The following is a 26,797-nucleotide window of genomic DNA, read 5'->3' as shown; positions in this document are numbered from 1 at the left end:
GACTACACCGAGAATTAACTAAAAACTCAAGCCGCTAGGCACACCTGTGAGGGATTTTTAGTTAATTGGATCATTTGGGCTCCAAAGACCCACCATAAGTCTGGCGCAGCTTCTCGTGGCCGCCTATCCAAAGGAAAAGTTGCCGTTTGCCTGCCTGCCCCTGCTCTCGCTTCACCGGCGTTAGAGCCTACATCTCTGGGATTCTGGCCATACTGAAGAGCAAACAAGACACACAGGCTTTCGGGCTGAACCACTGCTGATTCTTGGGCGTAGACAGACATTGTTGAACGAGCTGGACCATAGCCTGCAAGTCACTCTACTAAATCCCTTTTTATAGATAGGTTTCATTCTGTCAGCTATGTTCCTCTGGAGACCCCTGTATTAAGTCTACTTTAAATTTCTCCGTTTTCATAATCAATAATGCAGATACACACAGTACAAACTTCTAAAGTTTCGCCTACTCATGCCTCACCTCCTGCCAGGTCATATCACGCACAAACAAACCCACAGCTGCACATCTAGATACGGACCAGCGTTTGTCTCCGTACGTAGAGGTATTTAAGTGACTTGTGAGCACACCGAGGATTCGTGGCTGGAGCTCAGCGGGTTTGTGTTCTGAGGCCAGATCTCCACATTTAGGCCAATGCTGGCCCCTAAGTCCAGACCCTCTCTATGGTCTTTGCCTCCTAAAGGCTTGTATGACCGAATTTGGGTCACCATGCCCATCAGCGTTTGTTTTTGTGATATGTTAATTTAATTGTTTCTATTAAATCAATAATAAGACCACCTTTTTAGCTACTTAGTTGATGCTGTAGGCAGTGAAACTTATTTATTTATTTGCATTCAGAAAACGAAGCTATAAATAAACTTGTGGCCGGGGTTAAGAGCCACAACCCAACCCTTGGAAGGTGAAGCGACAAGCGAGGCTGTGCCTCCTCGCACAAGCGCACTAGCTTCTGCCTTGTGCACGTAGGGCGGGTGCAGTTGTCAGGTTGGCGCGCTGCGGGGCTACCGCGCAGGCGCGGGACGGGCATGGGGGTGGAACGGGCGTAGTGGAACGGACCGTGTGGTCCTGTCCGCGATGGCCGACGCCACTTGGTGGTACCGAGGAGGTGAGGGTGGGTGTACCCAGGAAGGAACTCTGACCCACATCCCCAGCGCTGTCACCGGGGGAAGAGTGCCGTCCCTTGCTGGGCTGTCACCTCCGTGGGTGTGGGTCGCTGAGGGAGTCGCGCCCTTGGCCGCTGCTGCTGCAGCCCTTTCTCCGCAGCTGGACCTGGTCTTCCCCAGAAGCTGCGATGAGGGCGGAGAAAGCATTAGGGACCCAAGGAGGTGTTTGATTTGTGTCTTAACAGAACCGTGGGGGAAACACTTGTGATGTACGTGAAAATCATAGGACGACAGCCCGCTCCATAGCAAAGTTTAGTAGTGAGAAGTAAAAAAGGAACCAGAAGGCACTAAAAATCGTTGCTTTCCCCCATCTTGGTTACTTACGTACATTATTACTACCCGGTAATATAAAGAAATGTTTGTTTTACATCTCGCAGGGACTTCCAAACATGACTTGCATTACAGACGGGAAGCAGAAGTTAACACCACCCTTGAGGAGTTATTACTCTACTTTGTGTTTTTAATAAATCTGTGTATACGTAAGTACACAGCCCTAGCTAAAAATGCCAGTTGAACTTCAAATGTCGACGTGAAAAGTAAAGACTCGGAGAGCTGAGAAACTTTAGAGATCATTATCCTCTGATGGACAGACTTTCCAGTTTCCAAGGGGCAAAGCTAGGTCACAGGTTAATGGAAAACTTCCATGGTCAACACTGACTGAATAGGATTTTTTTTTTAATTTGGAGAATCTATTTAAACATAGTCCCCGGGGCTGGCAATTGAATTTAATTTCTTTCAGAGCGATAGAGATGTATTGGTTTGGTTCCATAAATAAAAAGTACAAAAGGGACCCCACGTAAAGTTTGGGGATGACCGTAAGTCTCATCCTTGACACAAACTGCTGCATAATTAATAATAAAATACACTGTGTTGACTCAAGGCAGGCAAGGAGAACATCTCAACCTGCCCCTGCTGCCGTGGGTCCATGGCATCAATTTAGTAGGTGAGAAACTTGGTGATGTTTTGTATTTAAACCGCCCAATGCACGTAGCTAGAAGCTAACATACAGGATTTTTCTCATCTCCAAATGTGTAGCCTGTGTACCAATTACACAGTTAACTGGTATTGTAGGGCTGGGTGTTCAAGATTTTTTTTAAATATTTATTTATGTATTTATTACATATACAATATTCTGTATGTATGCCTGCAGGCCAGGAGAGGGCACCAGACCTCATTACAGATGGCTGTGAGCCACCATGTGGTTGCTGGGAATTGAACTCAGGACCTTTGGAAGAGCAGGCAATGCTCTTAACCTCTGAGCCATCTCTCCAGCCCTGGGTGTTCAAGATTAAAGACAATTGTGGCCAACTAGATAAGGTACCTTAGACGGTCAATAAAGGCTTAGTTATAGCGATAACACAAACACATGGTTATTACCAAGCATTTAGAAAGTAGAAAATATGAGCCAAAAGATTATTTATAATCCACCAATCCAGAGGGTTTTGAACAGTTAAAGAAAACAGCCTAAATCTGCAGTGAGGTGGTTCGTTAGCCACTGCAGAATAAACACAACTGTTGAGGAACGGCAGGCGCTCACTTGCTGTGTGCATGTGTGCATGTGACAGCGTGTGTGGTGGCCAGGGGACAGCGTGTGTGTGACGTTGGTTCCCGCCTTCATCATGCCCGGCTCAGCCTTGTCAGACTTGATGATGCAATATGTTCCCTTTCGACCATCTTGCTCGCCTCATGTATTGTTTTTGTTTTAACTGGGAAGTTCTGGCAATAAAATAAAATAAGATAGTTTATAGCAGGGGAGAAAGAAAGACTATTGCTTTAAAATGTTAAATGAATTTCGTATGCTCCAAAGCATGGGTGTAAGCACTTTATGTGTTGGGCTAGATAACTTGGTCTGTAAAGTGCTTGCCACACACACATGAGAATCTGAGTTTGGTCCCCAGAATCCATGCAGAAAAGCAGAGTGTGGTGATGATGTAGTCCCAGGGCTGGGGAGGTAGAAACAGGCCCCTGGGGCTTGCTGTTCAGCCAACCTGGCCCACTTTGAAAGGTCCAGGCTAATCAGAGGTCCAGTTTCAAAAATAAAGACAAGGTGGGTGGCTCGTTAGGAATGCCTCCTGATGTTGAGCTCTGGCCCCCACATGCATGAGCTCCCACTTGCACGTCTGTGTGTGCACACACTCCAAACATTCCATAATTATGATGTAACTCTGTAGTAAAAGATAGCATCCTTATGATGAGATTTATAACTCTCACTGGCTGAATTCAAGGTGGTATTGCCTGTTTTAATGTGGAGAAATAAAACCAACAGTAGAATCATGGATCTAATGTGACCTCATTTAAAAAATATTTGTGTGTCTGAATGAGGGGCACATGCGTGTGGTCAGAGAACAACCCTGCGTGGTTGTTTCTCTCCTTCCCTCTACTTGTTGGCTTTTCATGGAAAGTACTGTTTAGTGTGGAACCATCTCACCAGCCCGAATTTGACTTTATTTTTGAGGAGGGGATGTTTTGAGACAGGATTTCTTTGTGTAGCTTTGGAGCCTGTGTTGGAACTCACTCCGTAGAACAGGCTGGCCTTGAACTCACAGAAATCCACCTGCCTCTGCCTCCCAAGCACTGGCATTAAAGGCATGTGCCTCCACTGCCTGGCTTGACTTCATTTTTTAAAGATAAAGTATTAAATATCTATGTATAAAACCTGAAGAGCCCTTGTCTCCCTTTAGTACAGGGTTAAAGAAAGCTTCTGCCTGCTTTGCCTATTTCTGGCTTTAGTAAGTAGATATCGCAGAGCTGGTGAAACTGTTCAGGGATAAAGACACTTGGCAACCAAGCAGGGTGACCTGAGTTCAGTCCCAGTCCCTGGAACCCACATAATAAAAGGAGAAAATCGGCTCCCACAAATTGTCCTTTGGCCTCCGCATTTGTACCAGGGCACGTGTGTGTGTGTGTGTGTGTGTGTGTGTGTAATGTAAAATAATTGTAAAAAATATGCTTAGACAATGTTGAATTTTTTAAAGCAGGGGGAATTAATATTTTTGAATGCTGCTGAAGCAGGATGCTAAATTACAAACTGAAACAAGACATTCTCTCCTCAGTGACTTTTGGGATGGTCAATCCGCATATGTACTACTTAAACAAAGTAATGTCGTCTCTGTTTGTGGACACGTCCCTCCCCAACGACGAAAGAAGTAGCTTTAGGTCCATTCGCAGCATAACTGACTTTTGGAAGGTAAGATGCGTGACTTGATGAAGTAGCATTAGATAGCCCATAAGCCAAGGGTTAGAGGCTAGCTCAGTGGTACAGTGCTTGCCTACTAAGTGAAAGGCCCTGGTTTTGGGCCTCAGCTTTAGGGAAAAAAAGACAAATTCACAATCTATAAAGCCTTGCCTCACATAGGAAATGCTCAGGGAATATTTGTTAAAGGAATTGATAAAAATGAGTATTATTTTTTATTAGAAAATCAACCAGTGGAATTTATTGTGGATCTTTTTAAAGTTTATTTTTATTTTATGTACTTTGGTGTATTGCCTGCATGTATGTCTGTGTGAGGGAACTGGAGTTCCAGACAGTTGTGAGCTGCCATGTGGGTGCTAGGAATTGAACCTGGGTCCTCTGGAAGAGCAAGCAGTACTCTTAACCACTGAACCATCTCTCCAGCCCCTTTATTATGAATCTCTATGTTCACAATGTGATACTGCTCTTTTTAAGTTCAAATTTTTGATACTTTTCTCAAATATTCCCATTTCCCTTGGAAAAAGACTGGTTGTGTGAGCACTAACGTCAGCCTGGGACTGTGTATTTAAAATCTATATGATGACGGTCTCTATGAGTGACGGTCTATATGAGTGACGGTCTATATGAGTGACGGTCTCTATGAGTGACGGTCTATATGAGTGACGGTCTATATGAGTGACGGTCTATATGAGTGACTTGTTGTGTGAGCGCTAACGTCAGCCTGGGACTGTGTATTTAAAATCTATATGATGACGGTCTATATGATGACGGTCTCTATGAGTGACGGTCTATATGAGTGACGGTCTCTATGAGTGACGGTCTATATGATGACGGTCTATATGAGTGACGGTCTCTATGAGTGACGGTCTCTATGAGTGACGGTCTATATGATGACGGTCTATATGATGACGGTCTATATGATGACGGTCTATATGATGACGGTCTATATGATGACGGTCTATATGATGACGGTCTATATGAGTGACGGTCTATATGAGTGACGGTCTATATGATGACGGTCTATATGAGTGACGGTCTATATGAGTGACGGTCTATATGATGACGGTCTATATGATGACGGTCTATATGAGTGACGGTCTCTATGAGTGACGGTCTATATGAGTGACGGTCTATATGATGACGGTCTATATGAGTGACGGTCTATATGAGTGACGGTCTATATGATGACGGTCTATATGATGACGGTCTATATGAGTGACGGTCTCTATGAGTGACGGTCTCTATGAGTGACGGTCTCTATGAGTGACGGTCTCTATGAGTGACGGTCTATATGATGACGGTCTATATGAGTGACGGTCTATATGATGACGGTCTATATGATGACGGTCTATATGAGTGACGGTCTATATGATGACGGTCTATATGAGTGACGGTCTATATGATGACGGTCTATATGATGACGGTCTATATGATGACGGTCTATATGATGACGGTCTATATGAGTGACGGTCTATATGAGTGACGGTCTATATGAGTGACGGTCTCTATGAGTGACGGTCTATATGATGACGGTCTATATGATGACGGTCTATATGAGTGACGGTCTCTATGAGTGACGGTCTATATGATGACGGTCTATATGATGACGGTCTATATGATGACGGTCTATATGATGACGGTCTATATGAGTGACGGTCTATATGATGACGGTCTATATGAGTGACGGTCTATATGATGACGGTCTATATGATGACGGTCTATATGAGTGACGGTCTATATGATGACGGTCTATATGAGTGACGGTCTATATGATGACGGTCTATATGATGACGGTCTATATGATGACGGTCTATATGATGACGGTCTATATGATGACGGTCTATATGATGACGGTCTATATGAGTGACGGTCTATATGATGACGGTCTATATGAGTGACGGTCTATATGATGACGGTCTATATGATGACGGTCTATATGAGTGACGGTCTATATGAGTGACGGTCTCTATGAGTGACTTGTTGTGTGAGCGCTAACGTCAGCCTGGGACTGTGTATTTAAAATCTATATGAGTGACGGTCTTACAAATTCTTTTCTGGAGGGGGGGTTGAGGTGGGATTTCACTGTAGCTTTGGAGCCTGTCCTGGAACTAGCTCTGTAGACCGGGCTGGCCTTGAACTGACAGAGATCCTCCTGCCTCTGACCCCCTTCTCCCCAGTGCTGGATTAAAGGCGTGCACTGCCATCACCCGGCTCTTACAAATTCTTAATTGCCCAGAAAGGATAATATTCATAATTTTATATATGCAACCTTCTGCTGTGTTATAGTAATATGCTGTATATAATTTTTAAAAAAGCAATGTGTGTATGACTTTCTGTGTTTAATCACACGAGAGTGGCTCCTTCCACACTCGCACTGGGATACACACGTTTTCTGTTACACGTAGCACAAGTTATGGGGAAGGAAAAGTAACCAAGGAGGAGAACTTCTGGTCTCGGTATCACAAACATTTGGATGTAAAGGGTGAGGAAGGATGAGGGAGGCAGGGAGGGACGGCTCTCCCAAACTGACGGCAGTGTGGACGCATTTTAAAGGGTCGTAAGGAAAAGGTGTCCTAGGAATAGGGAGCGTGTGCTGTGTGCGATGCTGTGGAGCTGAATTTGCAGTGCGAGACCCGAGAAGGTGAAGTAGAAACGCGGACAAAGGTCAGATCGTGAATGCCACACGGGGAAGCTGAAACTTACCCAGGAGACCATCATTTTCTGAGCGTGGGTGGATACGATGGTTAGCTTGGGTACCTAGAGAAGCAGGGTGATGGAGCAGACCTGAGGTGTGCCTGTGACGCCTCTTTCTGAGGGGGTTAGCTACCCGGGGAAATTGGCAGCAAGCTCAGGCATTTCACTGCTTCCTGGCCACCGTGGTCTGAGCCTTGCTGTTCTGCCGCACGCTTCCTGCTAAGGCGGACTGAAACAAATCTTTCCTCCCCTACACTGGCACTGAGGCTGGTAATCTGTCCTGGTGACAAGGCAGACCTAGTAAGAAAGGACAAAGGTGAGATAAGATCCAAGAGGTCATGAGTAGGAAAGGGGGAATAGAAATCGTCCTTACTCTTTTAATTGTCTGTGTGGCCGGTAGCAGAGACAAGAAATGGGGAAAGCCATCCTTGGGATCACTTAGGATGGAACAGGGACAGTGAGGAATAGCCATCGCTGTGGTGTTCACCCGCAACATTTGGCATTGCCGGAAGTGGTGTCTCGGTCAATACTTAGACTCAGAATCCCACGTGTGACTACAGGTTCTGTTGCCATGAAGGCTTTTCTTGTTCTTCTTCTTCCCATGATGTTCGCCCTTCTCTGTGAAGTTCATGGAAGGACCCCTTCTGGAGGGCTTGTACTGGGACTCGTGGTACAATAACCAGCAGCTGTACAATTTGAAGAACAGCAGCCGCATCTACTACGAGAACATTCTTCTCGGAGTCCCCAGGGTACGGCAGTTGAGAGTCCGCAACAACACTTGCAAGGTCTACTCAGCCTTTCAGTCGCTGGTGAGCGACTGTTACGGTAAATACACAGCTGAAAACGAAGACCTGTCTGATTTTGGCCTCAAAAGGAATACAGAGTAAGCAATATGAAACCGGTGACCTTTTCTAGCAGGTACCTTTGTATCTTTAAGAAATAAGTCTGTCCTGTGAGTGATGGGAGCTGGGGGCTGCAGGTTGCAGTGGTTTTCTCTGTAAACAGCAGGGGAAGAAGCCTGGGCTATAGCTGCGCTCAGAACACCAGAGCGACCCCATCTGATGTGGGTGGGAGGGTTGATGTATATATGAAATGTATAGTCACACTGGACGGCCCGTAAAATATCACTCTGTCTGCATGTGTGCATGCATGTGGAGCCAAGATATCAACAAGAGGTGTCTCTGTAGGGCCAGAGAGATGGCTCAATGGTTAAGAGCGCTGCAGAGGTCCTGAATTCAATTCCCAGCAAACATGGTGGCTCACAACCCTCTGTAATGAGATCTGGTGCCCTCTTCTGGTGTGCATACATAATAAGTAAATAAATCTCTTTTAAAATGTTTTTTTAAAAAGAGGTGTCTTTCTAAATCACCCCATCTTTCGTTTTTGAGACAGGGTCTCTCACTAGAGGTGGATCTCATCAATTCTGTTAGGCTAATCAGCCAATGAACTCTAGGGATCCAATGGTGTCCACCCCCTGAGCTCTGGGATTACAGATTCTGCCCCAACAGCTGGCTATAAAAGCTGGTTTTGAGTTATCCTCGGCCACTCTCCTCCTCACTGTGCCCAATTTAAGTGATGTCTGTGGCTCCAGCACTAAAAGGGGGCAGCGATGCTCTTCGTCATCGTGTCTGATGATGCCCGCCAAAGACGCTGTCTTAGCTATTTTTTCTATTGCTGTGCTAAGGTACCCAAACAGCTCACACAAGTTTGTTGGGGGCTTGCAGCTGGAGGAACTTAGAGTTCGTGGCAATTATAGGGGGAAGGGGTGTAGACCCACCACCTTATACTGAACTGCGAAAGCCTGAAGCCACTGGTACCACCTCCTCTAGACAAAGGTGTTCCCAGTCGGTGCTGTTTACACTCTCTGGGTCAGGTGTCCTGTGATAATCATGGCCGGGCACAGGACTGGCCCTTCGGTATTGAGTATTTATTAGTTTTTCAAATGTTCATAAAGATGGATTTTCCTGCTCATCACACTCTCTAGAGTCCTGTTTCTAAGGCACGTCCTCCAAGGGCTGTCATTTCCACGTGGCAGGTGATCTGCCACCGCAGCTCTCTCCCGCCACCTCCAGTTCCTGCCGCCTCTCTTCCTCTTAGTTACACTTGACTGTCTTTACTCATAGTCTATATTTTCCTTACAAACTCTGATTGCATTTCCTTTCTTACGTAGCCTCCTCCAATCTCAGGATGTATGCATGGCTTCTTGTGTGTTGACTTACTCTTTGTATGAGTTTGGGAATTTTTCTTACTCAGAGACAGGATATTGCCATATATATAGCCCAGACTAGGTGAGTTTGGGCATTCGTGAGGACTTATATAATTTTGTTAATGTAATAAAGTCATACATATAATCACACACCTTTCATATATGTTTGGGGAAAGCTGAATAGGGAGACTGAAAATGGGGAGTCAAGATATTCTTCTTTTGGTTTTCTTGTAATTATAAGTTAAAAGTCAGAAGGTTTAACTATAAACATTTTTTTGAAAAAAAAAATAGCCAGACAGTGGTGGTGCACATCTTTAATCCCAGCACTCAGGAGGCAGAACCAGGTGGATCTCTGTGAGTTCAAGACCAGCCTGGTCTACAGAGGGAGTAGCCAGGGCTACACAGAGAAACTCTGTCTCAAAAAACCAACCCCTCCAATTGTGTGTGTGTGTATGTGTGTATGTGTATGTGTGTGTATGTGTGTGTATGTGTGTGTATGTGTGTATGTGTGTGTATGTGTGTGTATGTGTATGTGTGTGTGTATGCGTGTGTATGTGTGTATGTGTATGTGTGTGTATGTGTGTGTGTATGTGTGTATGTGTATGTGTGTGTATGTGTGTGTATGTGTGTGTATGTGTGTGTATGTGTGTATGTGTGTGTATGTGTGTGTATGTGTATGTGTGTGTGTGTGTATGTGTGTGTGTGTATGTGTGTGTATGTGTGTGTATGTGTATGTGTGTGTATGTGTGTGTATGTGTGTGTATGTGTATGTGTGTATGTGTGTGTATGTGTATGTGTGTGTATGTGTGTGTATGTGTATGTGTGTGTATGTGTGTGTGTGAGAGTGCATAAAAGCAGGCACACCACAAGTGTACAGCAAAGCCATTGGATGTGTCTGTTGCCCACGATAAGCACTAAACACACTGGGTCCTTGGCCCTAACTCAATCGTCTCGGCTACTTTGAACTTTCTATTTCAGGTGTTTTGAAGCTACTTCTTTTGAAATCAAATGTTAGCTTAAATTCTTGAATGCTTTCCGCCTGGGCTTCTCATTGCTGTTGTTCTTTTGATGTCTAACAGATGGAAGTACTCGCCTTCTCCTGCCAACGCCCCTTGGCACTGGGGATATGTCGGTGTGTACCGAGACGGAGGGTATATATTCACATTATCAAAGTCCAAATCTGAAACCCAAGCCAAATTTGCTGACCTTCGCCTCCACAGCTGGATCACCAGAGGGACCAGGGTTGTTTTTATTGACTTTTCCGTATACAATGCTAATGTCAATCTGTTTTGCATCGTCAGGTGAGTGACTCAGAAGTTATTGATCCTGGCAAATGGAATTTTAAAAGCATCCAAAGCCTCCAGTGCAGGTTGCAGTTTCTGCATACCCGTGCTGAGGTTAAAGTCCTAGCTTTAAGATAACGTGGTGTTCTGCCAAGGGTGCAGAGGAGAAAAGAGCGACATCATCAGACTCTTCGTTATTTCAGGACACACTTAGGAACACGAAGAGTCACATACAATGTGCTAGGTCTTATGATTCATGTGTGTGCACGCACGCTCATGCGCAAGTGTGCACCATGGTGCCAGGTGTGGAGATCAGCACTGGGGAGTCTGTTCTCTCCTCCCACGGTGGACAGGAAGCAAACTCAGGTGGTCAGACTTGTGTGGCTGTGGAGGCATCTTGCCACCAAAACTTTAGTTTTGTATGGTGTGAGGATATAGAGTCTTGCCACTTCTGTCCTTCTGGAATTGTACACATCTGATCTCATAATTTTCTCATAAAATCAGATTGTTAAAATCTCTTGGGTTATGGGCAGGGCAGATAAGTCAGCTGGTAAATGCTTGTCATAAGTATAAGTCTTAGGGTTTCTATTGCTGTGCTAAAATATTGTGGGCAGAAACAGCTTGGAGAGGAAGGGTTTGCTTGGCTTACACCTCATGATCATGGTCCATCACTGACATGGGAGCTGAAGCAGAGGGCGTGGAGAGGTGGTGCTGGCTGGCTTGCTCGTCATGCCTTGCTCAGCCTGCTTTCTTCTAGCGCCCAGGACCCCCAGCCCAGGACCAGCACCCCCCACAATGAGCTGGGCATTATCTCGTGGTTCCCTCTCCTCAGTTAACTCTAGCCTGTGTCAAGTTGATGAACCAACAACAAAGAATCCCCCGCCCCCAGAAAAGCAGGACACTGTGTAAGCACAAGGTCTCCAACACCCATGTAAAAGCTGAATTCAGTGATGAGCAAAACTGTGTGCTGGCAGGAGGAGGAATCTGACGCAGGTGTTTGAGGCCGTCTGCATTGGTGGCGTGTGGTGTGAAGCAGTGCTCGGTGTTCGGCACAGGCTGCAGTGAAGTCCTGCGGTGCTGGCTGGCCCAGCCAGAAACACATCTGATCCATTGTTCATTGCGCATTAGGAAATGTTTTACTGTTGCTTTTTTTTTTTTTATGATTCTGGATTCAGTTTAAGAAGTGATGGTCAGGCTGAGCGTGGTGGCGCACGCCTTCTACTACCCTCCCACCCCAACCTCCCTTATTCCCCCCTTCCCCCCCCCTCCCCGTCCTCCAGAAGCAGTGGCAGCTCTATCTGAGTTTGAGTCGAGCCTGGTCTACGTAGTGAGTTCCAGGACAACCAGGGATATGAAGAGAGACCATGTCTCAAAAAAACAAACAAACAAACAGTAAACAAAAGAAACTTTTTTAAAAAAAGGAAGCAATGGTCAACACTATGGTTATTTCTATTTACTTCTCCTATATCCTGTCAGAGAAACTGAGTCAATTCTGCTGTCTCCCCGTTTTGTTTGCTGGTCTGCACATTTCTTGTGTTTCGTTCCCTTACCCAATGGCGTTTGTGTGCTGTGTGCAGAAGGAAACAGTTCTGATGCCGGGCCGTAGCTGCTAGGGGGCATCTCACCCGCATTTTCAGGCAGGAAAACAGTTGCACTTACAGTTGGGGTACCCTTAGGGTTACAGTTGGGGTACCCTTAGGTTGTGGCAGGCACAGTGGCTCCTTAGATTACTGCCAGTTCTTTTTTTTTTTTTTTTTTGGTTTTTCGAGACAGGGTTTCTCTGTGGCTTTGGAGCCTGTCCTGGAACTAGCTCTGTAGACCAGGCTGGTCTCGAACTCACAGAGATCCGCCTGCCTCTGCCTCCCAAGTGCTGGGATTAAAGGCGTGCGCCACCATCGCCCAGCTTCTGCCAGTTCTTAATCACCAAAAATTGTGGGGAACCCGGAACAGCAGTGAACAGCTTTCTATGTTTTGTTTTGGGAAATAAGTTGTCATACTTATGTTTGTACAGCTCTCTGTGCCCAACATCCAGTGCCTAAGGTAACCAGAAAATACTGGTCTTAGCAGACTGTGTGATCCTGACGTTTCGAGGTCAGCGAGGTCTCTGATAAGCTAGCCAAGGAGAGCAACCTATTTCCTTCCTCTGATGTAAAGAGCTGTGTTTTGAGAGGAGCTCTGACTAGCTGCAGGAACCACAGGGCAGAGGCAAGTTCATACTCCACAGCCTTGCCTTTGTGTTCTCTGAGCTGTGTGGCTTGTCAGGGCATAGGAAAGGTGACACCAATAGATAAGACTATAAGTATCTTTGGGTTTTGTTTTTGTTTGTTTTCCAAGACAGGGTTTCTCTATGTAGCTTTGGAGCCTGTCCTGATACTTGCTCTGTAAACCAGGCTGGCCATGAACTCACAGAGATCCTCCTGCCTCTGTTTCCCAAGTGCTGGGATTAAAGGTGTGTGCCACCACCGCCCGGCCCTGTTCAGATTGTCAGAGTTGCTGGCAGGCCCGAGCCATCTTGCCAAACCGTCTCCATGTTTTATAAAACATGGTTCATGTATGTTCCAGCACATACACTGTCTTAGAGTTTCTATGGCTGTGATAAAAAGCTGTGACCAAAAGCAACTCAGGGAGGAAAGGGTTTTATTTCAGCTCACGCTGTCCAACCAGGAGCTCATCATGAAGGGAGCAGGGTAAGAGCTGATGCAGAGGCCATGGAGGGGAGCTGCTTACTGACTTGCGCTTCTTGGCTTGCTCAGCCTGCTTTCTTACAGCACCCAGAACCACCAGCCCATGGGTGGCACCACCCACAATGGGCTGGCCCTCCCCAGGGTATCAATCTCTAATTAAGAAATTCCCCACAAGGGGAGGGAAATGGGAGGCAGGGAGGAGGCAGAAATTTTTTCAACAAAAAAAAAATTAAATAAATACATAAATGAAAAAAGAAAAAGAAATTCCCTACAGGCTTACCTACATCCCCATCTTACGGAGGCATTGTCTCAGTTGAGGTTCCCTCTTCTCCGATGACTCTAGCTTATGTTGATATAAAACCAGCCCGCACACAAACATTGAAGTTAACCAGACTAATATTGCTAATATCACCAATCTGTGAGTTCCTGGAGTTGCAGCCAGTTGTAAGCCCACGTGTGGAAGCTGGGAACTGAACCCAGGTCCTCTGAAAGAACAGGAAGTGTTCTTCACCACTGAGCCATCTCTCCCACCCCCACGGAAACGGTTTTTGTACAAAATCAGTGGTCAACGTTAAGGTATACGTCATTAGTAATTTAGAAATTTTACAACTTAAAGACCAAAACCTAGGAAAGCTTTCACGGACTCCATTTCCAGGCTGGTGGCAGAGTTCCCTGCGACAGGCGGGCTCCTCACCTCGTGGCAATTCTACTCCGTGAAGCTCCTCAGATACGTCACCCACTACGATTACTTCATCACGTCCTGTGAAATCATATTCTGTATTTTCCTTTTCGTCTTCATAACACAAGAACTGAGAAAGCTGAATGAGTTTAAAATCGCCTATTTCAAAAGTATTTGGAACTGGCTGGAGCTGCTGCTTTTGGCGGTGAGTATAGCCACGGTGTGATCTAAGGGTTCGCGTCTGCTTCTGGCAGCTGGAGATGTATAAAACACGGGATCCAAATATCAAACATAAAATGAGCTGTCATAGGGCAGTCTAATCCTACGCCCCTAAAAGAGAAGTCTCTTGGTTTTCTCTGATGTAGTCCTTGAGACGGCCAGCAAGAGCCTAGAGGACTCTATAAGAAATGAGTCTCTTCTTGTATGTTCTTGGACTCAGTTTGATCAAGTCCCCTGCTGAGCAATCATAGGCAGGGTTGATTGGCTGAGGTCTCCCTTGTGTCTTTACAAAAACAGACTTGAGAAGCCACTTTTCTTTTTTTTCTTCTTCTTTCTTTTTTTTTCTTTCTTTCTTTTTTTTTCCTCCCTAAGACAGGGTTCTCTGTAGCTTTGGAGCCTGTCCTAGAACTAGCTCTTGTAGACCAGGCTGGCCTCGAACTCACAGAGATCCACCTGCCTCTGCTTCCCAAGTGCTGGGATTAAAGGTGTGCCACCACCGCCTGGTGGTAAGCCACTTTTCACAAAGTTACTTTAAAAGGCTAGATCCTATCTTTTCCTCCCTTTTGTTAAGCATTTAATGAATGTTTTTTCAAAGGCCGCGAGAAATTTAGAGAGAGAGAGATGGTCTCCAACTACCTCTTGACTATCGTGGCCTTTGCCATCTCCCCTGCAGCTGTGTTTCCTGGCGGTCTCTTTCTATGCATACTGTAACCTGCAGAGTTTTATCCTACTCGGACGACTGCTTAAAAACACTGAAAACTACCCAGACTTCTATTTCCTCGCGTACTGGCAAATCTACTATAACAACATGATTGCTATTACTATCTTCTTTGCATGGATAAAGGTATTTACATCTCTTTTATTACATAATCCAAGTAAATATGCATTAGGAAAACGGTTACCTCGTACGGAGGGGAAGCAGTTCCCCCACTAGTATGTACATTTTTGTTTGGTTTGGTTTCGTTGCTTGTTTTTCAAGACAGGGTTTCACTGTGTAGCCCTGGCTGTCCTGGAACTCACTCTGTAGACCAGGCTGGCCTCAAACTCACAGAGCTCCACCTGCCTCTGCCTCCTGAGTGCTGGGATTGAAGGTGTGCGCCACCACCGCCAGACAGTAAGTGAATTCTGAAAGTAATTTGGCACCAAGTGAAGGTGCTTCCCAAGCCTGGTGACCTGCGTTTGATCCTCGGGAAAGGGCTAACTCCCACAAGCTCTCCTCTGGCTTCTACCTGTGCTCGGTGGCACACTCTCCCCACAAACCCCCCATACAAATCCAAAAAAGTAAGGAATTAATTCAATCTTTAAATGCTCACTGACATCTCTAAACACCCTTGATTCCCACTGTCTCCTTTTACTTGAAGGATTCTTCTGAAATTGACTTTCCTGCTTCTAAGCGGCTCTGAGTGTATTGAGTAGATTGACTCTGTTTTATCTCTTTCAGATATTCAAATTCATAAGCTTCAACGAGACCATGTCACAGCTGTCGTCAACCTTGTCCCGCTGCATGAAGGACATAGTGGGGTTCGCCGTCATGTTCTTTATTATATTCTCCGCATATGCCCAGCTGGGATTCCTTGTTTTCGGGTCACAGGTGGATGACTTTTCCACTTTTCAAAATTCCATGTAAGCTCTTAGCACAAGTGTCTTTATGGCTCTCTGCCTGGGAAGCCACATCGAGCCCCCAGGACAAACAGTTCTTTTAAAGCTTGGTCCTGTAGTTCATTTAAGGCTAAACATCCATCACGCTCAAAATGAATTCTGTCCGTGGACAACCAAAATGGGCAATGCTATCTGTTTTTTAATCATTGGTAGGTCAAGTTAGAAGAATAATTTTTCACCGGAAGTGAGAATATGTAATGGAAGAGGGTCCCAGTGTTTCCATAGCGCTCACCCTTGAGCAGAGGAAATTGTGCTTCCCCACAGAAGTCGTCTCCAGAGTAGGTTTTCCCTGGTAACTGGATTGCTCCCGCTTACGTGCCAGCTTGTGCCTCACAGCCGCGGTCTAAAGCCAGGTGTGGTGGTGCACGCCTAGATCCAGCACTCAGCAGGCCGAAGCAGGAGGATCTGAGCTGAGGCCTACCTGAGCTATACAGACAGACTCCCTTTTAAATACAAAAACGTATAACTTTTTAATACATAAAAATAGCTTTATAAAAGGAAGGTATGGGGCATATACCTATATTCACAGGACATCAAGAGGCTGAAGCAAGCCAGACATTGGTGACACACACCTTTAATCCCAAGCACTTGGACGGCAGAGGTAGATGGATCTCTGTGAGTTCTAGGCCAGCCTGGTCTACAAAGTGGGTTCCGGAAAAACCCTGTCTCAAAATATAAAAATAGGTAGGTAGGTAGATGATAGATAGATGATAGATAGATAGATAGATAGATAGATAGATAGATAGACAGACAAAAGGAAAAGAAAGAAGAGAAACTAAGGCAGGATGATCGCAAGTTCGAGGCCAGCCTAGCTAGTAGACCCAGTATAAAAGAAAAAAAAACAGATTTATGTTGAAGCTGACTTCAAGCTTACAGCAATGCCCCTGCCTCAGCCTTCTGAGTGTTAGAATTATAAGGATAAGCCACCACGTCCAGTCTGGTTTACAGTTTATCTCCTTCTGAGTAGATAGAACAACTTCCGTCTATATGAGAGAATTCCAGTTTCTATGGACTCCTTCCCTGGACAGTGATAGAAAGTGCTAGCACATCCCCGCTATGCCTTCACAGTAGATGATCCCTCCTCCACTTTTGGGTCGTCCTTTATTCATGTGTTCCCATCCATGAGACAAAAGCGACACTGTCCTTCTGTCTGTGGCAGACTTTACTATGGTGTCCTCCTCCTCCATCCGCTTGCCTCCAAGTGACAGCATTTGCCTCTCCCTGTGACCAAGTGATACTCTGTTGTATGTGTGGGTGCACAAAGAGGAACAGAACATTTACCATTTCCTCCACTGCATGATCAGCTACTGAAGTTCCTTGCTATGCTCCTTGCATGTGTGTGCATGTGTACTGTACATATGATCTGTGTGGGTTCATGCATGTGTGTACATATGATCTGTGTGGGCTCGTGCATGTGTGAACATGTGTGCTGTACATATGATCTGTGTGGGCTCGTGCATGTGTGTGCTGTACATATGATCTGTGTGGGCTCATGCATGTGTGAACATGTGTGCTGTACATATGATCTGTGTGGGCTCGTGCATGTGTGAACATGTGTGCTGTACATATGATCTGTGTGGGTTCATGCATGTGTGTACATATGATCTGTGTGGGCTCGTGCATGTGTGAACATGTGTGCTGTACATATGATCTGTGTGGGCTCGTGCATGTGTGAACATGTGTGCTGTACATATGATCTGTGTGGGCTCGTGCATGTGTGTGCATGTGTGTTGTACATATTATCTGTGTGGGCTCGTGCATGTGTGTTGTACATATTATCTGTGTGGGCTCGTGCATGTGTGTGCATGTGTGTTGTACATATTATCTGTGTGGGCTCGTGCATACGTGTGTGCAGGTGGAGGCCAGTGGGCCACATCCGGTGCTTCCCTAATCTCTCTGCACTCGGTTTTCCAATTATGTGTGCGTGGGGGGGATCTACATGTGAAGGTCAGAGAACAGCATGTGGGAGCCTTATTTTCTTGAGTTTGGGGGCAAGCACCCTGACCTGCTAAGTCATCTCCACCCCTCAATTATATTTTTTATAAATATTTATTTATTAATTATGTATACAATGTTCTGTCTGTGTGTATGCCTGAAGGCCAGAAGACCCCATTACAGATGGTTGTGAGCCACCATGTGGTTGCTGGGAATTGAATTCAGGACCTTTGGAAGAGCAGGCAATGCTCTTAACCTCTGAGCCATCTCTCCAGCCCCTCCTCAATTATATTTTTTGAGACAAGGTCTGTCGCTAAACCTGGAGCTCAATTGGTGACAGCCAGAGAATCTACCTATGTCTGCCTCCCACCCCAGCCCTGCCCTGGCACCTGGATCGCAGACATGTACCTCGATGCTCAGCTTGCACATGGGTGCTCGGGGCCCACGCTCAGGTTCTTCTGCTCTCATGGCGGCCCCTTTCCCAGCGGAGCCACCTTTGGGAGAGGCTGCTATGAGTATGTAGTCTTCAAAGGCCTTAAATTTCCTATGTAATGTGGCTGACACTGAACTCCTGATCTCCTGCCTCAACCTCCCCCGCCGTGTTCTACCATGCTCGGTCTGATTTTAGGATGCTGTGGCAGAATAATTAAAGCCAGAGGGGAGGAGCTGGGTTGTGGCTCAATGGTAAAGCACTTAACCTAGCATGGGTGAGGTCTTGCAAGGGTTTAGTCCCCAGCACTGCGGAAAAAAATCAAGAGCATATGTCTTATGCAGCCAGAGACATTATTAGCAACCCCAAGTTGTCATGTATGTAAAGGAAGAGCTGGAACATTTTCTAATGTTGTTCTTTCTTCTCATCAAAGATTTGCACAATTTCGGATTGTCCTTGGAGACTTTAACTTTGCTGGTATCCAGCAGGCCAACTGGATCTTGGGGCCCATTTACTTCATCACGTTCATCTTCTTTGTGTTCTTTGTGCTGCTGGTAAGAACGACGCCCGCCTTTCTCCTTCATCTCAGACTAATCACAAGTTGTGGCCCTGCACACTTGTTCCCAGCTATTCGGATTTAGGGGGTGTGACTTTGATGGAATAAAGCTCATGACTCTTCCTCACCTCCCCAAGTAGCCAAACTATAGGCACTTGCTGCAGTACCCAGCTGCAAAAGTCGTGTGTGTGCACATGCGCGTGTGCATGTGATGGGATGCTGGGCACTAAACTCAGGATATTCTAGACAAGCACTCTAATGCTGAGCTACACGCCCACCCCTAAGTAAGTGTTTATTGAGAACATTATTTGACTGTTTTCCTCAGAACATGTTCTTGGCAATAATCAACGACACATATTCTGAAGTGAAGGCGGACTACTCAATCGGCAGAAGACCTGATTTTGAGCTTGGTAAAATAATTAAGAAGGTTAGTTAACTTACTTTCCTAATTATAATTCTAAAACACTTTGTATCACTTAAACCCTCCAAGAGACACATGCCTTCTGGGTTGTTTTGTTGTTTGAGAAAGAGTTTCACGCCTCACAAGCTGGCCTCAAACTCACTATGCAGCCAAGAGTAATCTTATGATCCTCTTGCCTCTACCCCCTGGGTCCAAGGATTCCAGGCATGTACCACCATGCCCAGTTTATGTGTTGCTTGATATGGAACCTGGGATTCATATATGCAAGGTAAGTACTCTTATCAGCTGAGCTACATCTCCAGCCCCTCTGGCTCCAACAGTTTAGCCGAAATTTCCACAGCCCGACTACTGAGTACAAAGCACTGTCGGGTGATAGATGGAAACTATTTCATTGCTCCCAAAAGTTTGTCATTAGATACTAGCAAATTTCCACAACCAAACACAGCCTTTGTATTCCTTGTCTGCCTCACTCTTTTTTTGTTTGTTTGTTTTGTTTCTGTTTTTGTTTTTTTCGAGACAGGGTTTCTCTGTAGCTTTGGAGCCTGTCCTGGAACTAGCTCTTGTAGACCAGACTGGCCTCGAACTCAAAGAGATTCACCTGCTTCTGCCTCCCAAGTGCTGGGATTAAAGACGTGCGCCACCACCGCCCGGCTCTCTCCTTATATTCATGGCAGTATTATTTAGCCTCTCCTGGCTCAAACGCTGGACTCTCTGTCCTGGTGGCTGTCTGATCGTCTGTCCCCAAGGCTTGTAATTTTTCTCTGCCAGTGCCGGTCTTGCTCCAACTATCTCAAGGACCCCTTAAACTCTGCCACCAAGAGATCATTCCCATATGATAACATCCTCTACCTGTTCTAGCCTGACCCCAGCTCATTCAGCTTTGAGTCAGTCTGGCAGGTTACTGGGCCTATCAAATCCAGCCACATTTCTTCACTCGGCTCTCCCAAGCCACCTGCACACAACACAGTCCCAACCTAGCCTCAGCTGTCGTGCGCTAATTTCTACGTTTCCATCCTTAGTATATTATACTGCAAGCCCCAGTTTGGTTGGTTTTTGCTTGTTGTTTACTTTGGGTCTTCCTGGGCCATGGTCTCATGGTGCACTTTTGCCTGGAACTTGCTGTAGAGCAGGCTGGCCTTGAGTTCACTGCAGTTCTAGCAGAGTATTCCTAACCTAAGTACAGGCTGCGTAACACATATCCCACCCTGCCTTCTGCTCACACCACTTCTACCCTGAAATAAAGATCCTCACAGCTGTACTTGCTAAGGTTCTGTTCTGGACAGCAGAATCTGCCCTGTCTTGTCTTATCTCCTCGTGACTGTGATAAAACACTATGGCTAAAAGCTTGGAGAGGAGCGTGTTTATTTGTGCTTACTGCTTGGGAAGTCAGAGGAGCCGAGGCAGGGGCCGCGGAGGAGTGATGCTTTTACTGGCACACTCGGCCTGCCTTCTTAGGCCACCCAGGATCATGGGCCCAGGGTGGTACTGACCCAGTGGGCTGGGCCCTCCCCATAGGTCACTTGTCAGGAAAATGTCCCACAGACTCCGCTATGGTCGGGGCATTTTCTCAATTGAGGTTCAAATGACTCTAGCTCATGCCAAATTGACACAGAACTCGCCAGCATTCCTCCTGACCAGCTTGTACACTCTGCAGTTCCAAGAGCACTTCCCAGACATCAGTAGCTGTGGTCTTGAAGGCACAGCGCTTTGTGTGAGAGAATGCTGTTAAGATGGCCTCCCCACAGGAGCTCAGCTGCAGGTTTCTTCTGTGATACCCTGAGGATGGTGTTGGTTGTACATAGTAGAGTGTTAACATACTTGATATCAACTAAACATGGCCTATCAAGTTGTAACAAGACTAGGTACATTCCCTCACATTAAGGCTGGGTGAGGCCACCCAATAGGAAGAAGGGGGTCTCAAAAGCAGGCAAAAGATTCAGAGACAGCACCCATTGAAGTCAAACAAGAAGGCCAAGCTACATAACCATAAAATATAGGTCAGACCCTTGCAGGCTCCCTGTCAGTCTCTATGATCTCCTATAAACCCTAGCTAGTTGTTTCTGTGGGTTTTTTGGCCCCTCCGGCTCCTACCATCCTTCCTTCCCATTTTCTGCAGGATCCCCCAAGTTCCACCTAATGTTTGGCTGTGGTTTCGGCATCTGCTCCCATCAGTTGCTGGCTGAAGGCTCTCTGGTGACGATTGTCTAGGCTCCTGTCTATGAGTATGGCAGAGTACCATTAAGAATCATTTCATTAATTGTATTTTCTTTTTGCTGATCGTGTTTGGTTCTATCCTAGGCTTCTGGGCTAACCAGCCTCCAGTCCCTGGCCCTCCAGGCAGTGTCAGAGTGGGCTTCCTAGGGGCATGGCCTCAAGCTGGACCAGTCGTTGGTCGGCCCATCCGTACCCCAGCACATCTTGCAGGCAGGACAGATTGTAGGTCAAAGGGTTTGTGGCTGGGTTGGTGCCCCAGTCTCTCCACCGGAAGTCTTTCCCGGCTACAGAAGGTGGCCAATCCTGGTTCCATATCCCCCATTACTAGGAGTCTTAGCTCGAGTCACCCTTTAGATTCCTGGGAGTTTCTACTGCACTAGGTTTCTATCTTGCCCCCGAAATGCCCCTCAGTTTCAGTTGTCTCCCTCCATCCTCCCCCAACCTGGTCCCTCCTGGTCTCGTCCCCAGCCACCCCCACCTTTGCACCACAGTCCAGGGATGCCCCTCAGAGCACCCCTGCTTCCACAGGGCAGGATGAAAGATGGTGACGGCATCAGGACGCTGTGCCAGACATCTCTTTAGGCAGGAGGTCCTACCACAAACACGTCATAGCTCATGCATCTTGACTGAATGTGAAGATTACAGGAAATAATTTCTGATGAATTTTTAAACTCTTTTTAATTAACCCAGAGTTACCTTAATGTTCTCGAGAAACTCAGACTGAAGAAAGCTCAAGATAGTGAAGACAAGAAAATGTAAGACGTTAAGATTTATCACTTTCAAGTTTCATGCAAAATGTCTTGGTCGCTTTTCTACTGCTGTGAAGGGACACAGCTAAGGCAACTTTCAGAGGAAAGGTCCTGAAGCTCTGTCCCAGAGGTGAAGCCATGACCGTCACAGCAGGGAGGTTGGGGCAGGCAGGTGTGGCACTGGCGCAGTAGCTGAGAGCTGACCTCTGACCCATGATGTGGGCTTTTAAAACCTCAACGCCTACCCCAAGTGACACACCTCTTCCAATGCCACACCTCCCAATCCTTCCCAAACAGTTCCACCAACTGGGGACCAAACATTCACATGTGTGAGCCTATGGTGACGTTCTCATTCAAGCTTCCACATAGATGTTCAACATAGGATGGGGTTCCATACCTGTAAAACTACTATATTAACTTGAAAGTGCATTTAGCACCTTTAACCTACCAAATGGTCCTAGCCTAGCCTGCATATATTAAATATGCTCAAAACACTAACATCAGTGGGACCATGTCAGCCGAGAATCCGTTTGATAGTCATGTATTGTAACATGTAACTTACTGGCTTTGTAGCTCTGAAACCTACCAGCAACACCACGACCTGTAGTGTCGACTGTTCCCCTCGTGACCATGTCCATGGCTGGCAGAGGTCTGCTCCCTGCTACGGCATATCACAGTCAGAGGGTCAGAGTATCTATCCTACCACACACTGCCACCCTGGCAGAGACCAAAACTCACACTTTGAAGTCATGGTTTCTGCTTCTGCATCATTATAAAGTCAAGAAAGCATAAGTTAAACTGATGCTAAAATGGGAGCATCTCTCTGTATGACAGAAGAAACAGTGAGAGTTAAGGCTCCATGCGGTGTCTTTCTGACACCCAGTAAGCCTTTGACTTCTGAGGCCGCTGTGACTCTCTCATTGCAGCCGATAGTCGCCCAGTGGTAGAGGACTTGCCCCACATGTGAGGGTCTGGGCTGGCACTGAAAACAGCACACAGGACAAACTTTGCCACTCAGGGAAGACTCTGACAGGAAAATAGGAGAGTAAGGCCTCTCATACAAGTCAAAAGCAACAAATGCAGTACACAGTGTATTCAACTATCAAAATAAAAACGTTTTACAGTGATGCTTACGAACAGGACTTGTGCCTAACATGATGCTCACGTTTGTCTCCTGATGCCAAGAAGTGAATTTGCTTCACAGCTACAGTCCTAGTTAGTTCCCTTTCCTCGATGAGCAGCAGGGTGTCTTTTCTCATGACACAGTCCCGCTCCTTGCTGTAGATCTGACTGTAGACGGTTCGCTGCCTTTTCTTACTCTTATGCTTATTCTGCATCTACAGCAGGAAAACCACCGGAGATTTGGCCCAGCAAGCCAGAAAAGAAGGCTTTAATGAAAGCGTAAGATTTTAATTCATTTTTTTCTAAACACAAGTGATAGCTTTATTAGTTCTGATTAACAGAAATAATTTATGGCAACAGTTGTAACCTCCAATACATCTCTCAAAATCAGAAGTTTCCCCCATTTATGACAGAGCTCAACAAACTGCCTAAAGAATACAGACATCTATTTATAGAACTGAGTAAATCGGTCATTTCTATTAAAAAGACTCATCTCAATTCTGACAAAATCTGGGGGTGTTTCTTGTGCATGTATGTGTGGGTATGTTCATGTATGGATGGGTCTGTGCACAGACCAGAGATGTTATCCCAGGAAGGCCATCTCCCCCCTTTAAAACAGGGTCTCTCATTGGCCTGAAGCTCATCAGCTGCACTAGACTGGCTTGCCTATAAACTCCAAAGGTCCTTCTGTCCCCATCCCCAGCCCTGAGATTACAAGTGTGCACTCTCACAGCCAGAATTTTTTTTTTTTATTTTCGAGACAGGGTTTCTCCGTAGCTTTTGGTTCCTATCCTGGAACTAGCTTTTCTAGACCAGGCTGGCCTCGAACTCACAGAGATCCGCCTGCCTCTGCCTCCCGAGTGCTAGGATTACAGGCGTGCGCCATCACCGCCCGGCTCAGCCAGAATTTTTAAAAGCTTTACAGGTGTATTTGGACCCACAGTATAATCAGCCTGGGCATCTAGTAGTTCAGGTCCCCCCCCCCCCAAGACGATGCCCACCAATAAGCAGGAAGCAATCTTGAGAATCCATTGCTCCAATTCCTTTAACCTGTGGTGCCTAACCTCTGCCGTTTTATTATAAAAAAAAAAGAGATGGGAATGTAATGATCTGTTCTGTCTCTTTAAGAGACAAGCCACTTCACTCCCCCATCAGCTGAGGCAGGCAGCTCTTCCTTCCTGCCTGAATCTCTTCCTTTTTCTGTCTCTCGAAGAGGCAGCCCCCCCCCTCTCTCTCTCCTCTCTCTCTCCTCTCTCTCTCTCTCTCTCTCTCTCTCTCTCTCTCTCTCTCCAGAACAGGAAGGGGCAGTAATAACACACTTTCTGGTGAGAGACTTGTGTTGTGGTACGTGGCGCTGGTGCATACAGGCCATTAACCAAGGCAGGGATTATTCTGTGCAAGTGTGACAGAAAGGCTGCTGGGAGGGCAAAGAATGCCCACAGATGCATCTGAGGTACACGTGCTACAGTTAAGAGGGTAGGGGTGTAGCTTCGGGCAGAGCAAGTGCACAGCACGTATGAGACTCTGGGCTCAATACTCAGCACTGAAGGAGGAGGAGGGACAGAAGCATATTAGCCCTGACAAGTTAAAGCCAGGAGGTTAGCAAATATGACCCGAACCCTTGCCCATCCGCACTGCGCATCTCACGGCCCAGTCTTCTGGGGTGACTTTGCTGGCACAGAAGCCAAGCACCAGGCTGTTGAAGCCTGTCACCTTGGAGTCTTTGACGCACAGACTGCAGCCTGTATTTGTCCTCTAAACTGACAGGAGATCCAAGGGGCAGAGCAGATGAAAACGTGGAAAGAGAGGCTTGAGAAAAAGTATTATTCTACAGACCTTCAAGATGACTACCAGCCTGTCACTCAGCAAGAATTTCGAGAGTAAGCATTTGTCGCATGTACCAACTGTGGCACATGGCACAGCAGGTCATGCAGTCCGAGGACACAGGTTCTATGTGTTATTTTATTGAGCCAGAACCACATTGCTATACTTGCCTCGTTCATTTGCTGCAGTTTCCAAATTAGAGCGCACAACTCCATTTGCTTAGTGAGGCCACCATGTTGGAGTGCTGGCTCACATCTAATTCCAGTCCTGGAGAGCATCTGCACCATGCATGTGTATGGTGCAGACATACAAGCAGGTAAAAACACACACATACACTTTACAGAGTGAGACAGATGGAAGGGCACAGCTGGCCTCTTCTCCCAGGCTTCCCGTCAGCACTACAGCACCACCGCTGGCTGCCCTGGGAAATGTGACTCTGGAGCTCATCATCCCACCTCCCTCTCAAAGCACATCACGGCAGGCGTTGAGCTGTCTACTGCACACAACTGTCACGCCTATCACTAACTTTTAAACTCTCTTCTAGACTCTTTTTATATGCTGTGGAGCTGGAAAAGGAATTACACTACATCAGTTTAAAACTAAACCAAGTGATGCGAAAGCTACAGTAACAATACTGGAGGTAAGACTGTGAGGTGCGATGCTCTAGCAACACTTGGGAGGTACTTACTGCATTTTCTCCTACACACGTCGCCATCTCTGGTTACTTCATTGCTTCCACTGTGCTGGGGACTGAGTGCAGAGTCCTGCAAATGCTAGGCACCGTGCTACATCTCCAGCCAAGAAGCAGCTCTCAGTTCTAACAGGATGACTTCCATGAACCGAGTGCAGCTGAAGGGAGCCCACTGTACCACCCCCACATTTACCAAGTGCTTCCTGTAATATGCACGTGGTACACTCACGGGAGTGTAAAAGGGAAGCACGGTCAATGCTTCTTGGTCATGGGGCAGATCTCTAAGGTCACAGGGTAGAGACAGATGAACTATTGGTAGTTTCAACCCTGGCACGTCCCAGGGTCTCACTTCCTTTGGACAGGGGTAAAGTAATAAGATTTTGGGAAAATACTATGTATGAACAACATACATAAAATAATCTCCATTCTATACTCCAAAATGCCTAGAAAAAGTCATATACAACAACTTTGTGGCTAAATACAGAAATTTCACTACCATTTTCAAAAGCAGATTTCATCTGGTTTCTAAACAGCAGTATGTCAAATTTCCTAAAAATAAAAAAGATGGCATATTAAGGCTGTAAGTTGTTTGGAAATTACAGACAAGGGACCTTTGAGAGCCTTCTTGTTGGAAAGTTGTGTGTGACTAGTGCTTTAGAAACTGGAGGAAAATGTTACTTTCCTAAGCTATATAAGCCCTTCCAGAAGAGCTGTATGATCTGTCCTGTGGGTCAAAACAACACCATATTCAACCACAGCACTCAATCAGCACGTTAATGCTCAATGTATATGTTTAAAACATGAATAAACTGCTGGGCAGTGGTAGCACACACCTTTAATCTTAGCACTTGGGGGGCAGAGGCAGGACAGCATGGTCTACAAAATGAGTTTCAGGATAGCCAGGGCTACACAGACAAACCCTGTGTTGAACACCTACCCTCAACACATACCGGCCCAAAAAAGCCACCCAGGCTGGCCTTGAACTCCTGGGCTCAAGGGATCCTTCTGCTGTGGTCTCTGGAGCAGCTGGGAATATAGGTACATACCACACCATGCCCAGTAAATGTT

General features: G+C 46.2%; 2 protein-coding genes across 2 annotated transcripts in view; both read left to right on the top strand.

The window, feature by feature from the left end:
* Kif20a (kinesin family member 20A) overlaps positions 1-26,797 on the top strand; it is a 464,558-nt gene that overhangs the window by 227,426 nt on the left and 210,335 nt on the right. The gene's annotated exons all lie outside the window — the stretch shown is intronic.
* Pkd2l2 (polycystin 2 like 2, transient receptor potential cation channel) lies at positions 1,035-25,667 on the top strand. Its single transcript, XM_075971130.1, has 14 exons — positions 1,035-1,112; positions 1,548-1,649; positions 4,224-4,357; positions 7,684-7,940; positions 10,343-10,564; positions 13,886-14,114; positions 14,802-14,972; positions 15,570-15,751; positions 18,586-18,706; positions 19,034-19,135; positions 22,034-22,098; positions 23,439-23,493; positions 24,982-25,094; positions 25,583-25,667. Exons 1-14 carry the CDS (start codon positions 1,082-1,084, stop codon positions 25,665-25,667), a joined length of 1,869 nt encoding a protein of 622 aa, XP_075827245.1. The 5' UTR covers positions 1,035-1,081.

Source organism: Microtus pennsylvanicus, chromosome 4 (assembly GCF_037038515.1).
Source record: "Microtus pennsylvanicus isolate mMicPen1 chromosome 4, mMicPen1.hap1, whole genome shotgun sequence".
NCBI classification, from domain to species: Eukaryota; Metazoa; Chordata; class Mammalia; order Rodentia; family Cricetidae; genus Microtus; species Microtus pennsylvanicus.
Note: the sequence above shows the minus strand (reverse complement) of the source record. Positions and strands in the feature narration are given on the sequence as shown.

Bases quoted from the DNA above. Each gene is read 5' to 3' on its own strand.
- Pkd2l2 (XM_075971130.1), top strand. From the start codon at position 1,082: ATGGCCGACGCCACTTGGTGGTACCGAGGAG. The intron at 14,115-14,801 runs GTGAGTATAGCC...TCTCCCCTGCAG, and splicing joins TGGAGCTGCTGCTTTTGGCG to CTGTGTTTCCTGGCGGTCTC. The intron at 18,707-19,033 runs GTAAGAACGACG...TGTTTTCCTCAG, and splicing joins TTGTGTTCTTTGTGCTGCTG to AACATGTTCTTGGCAATAAT.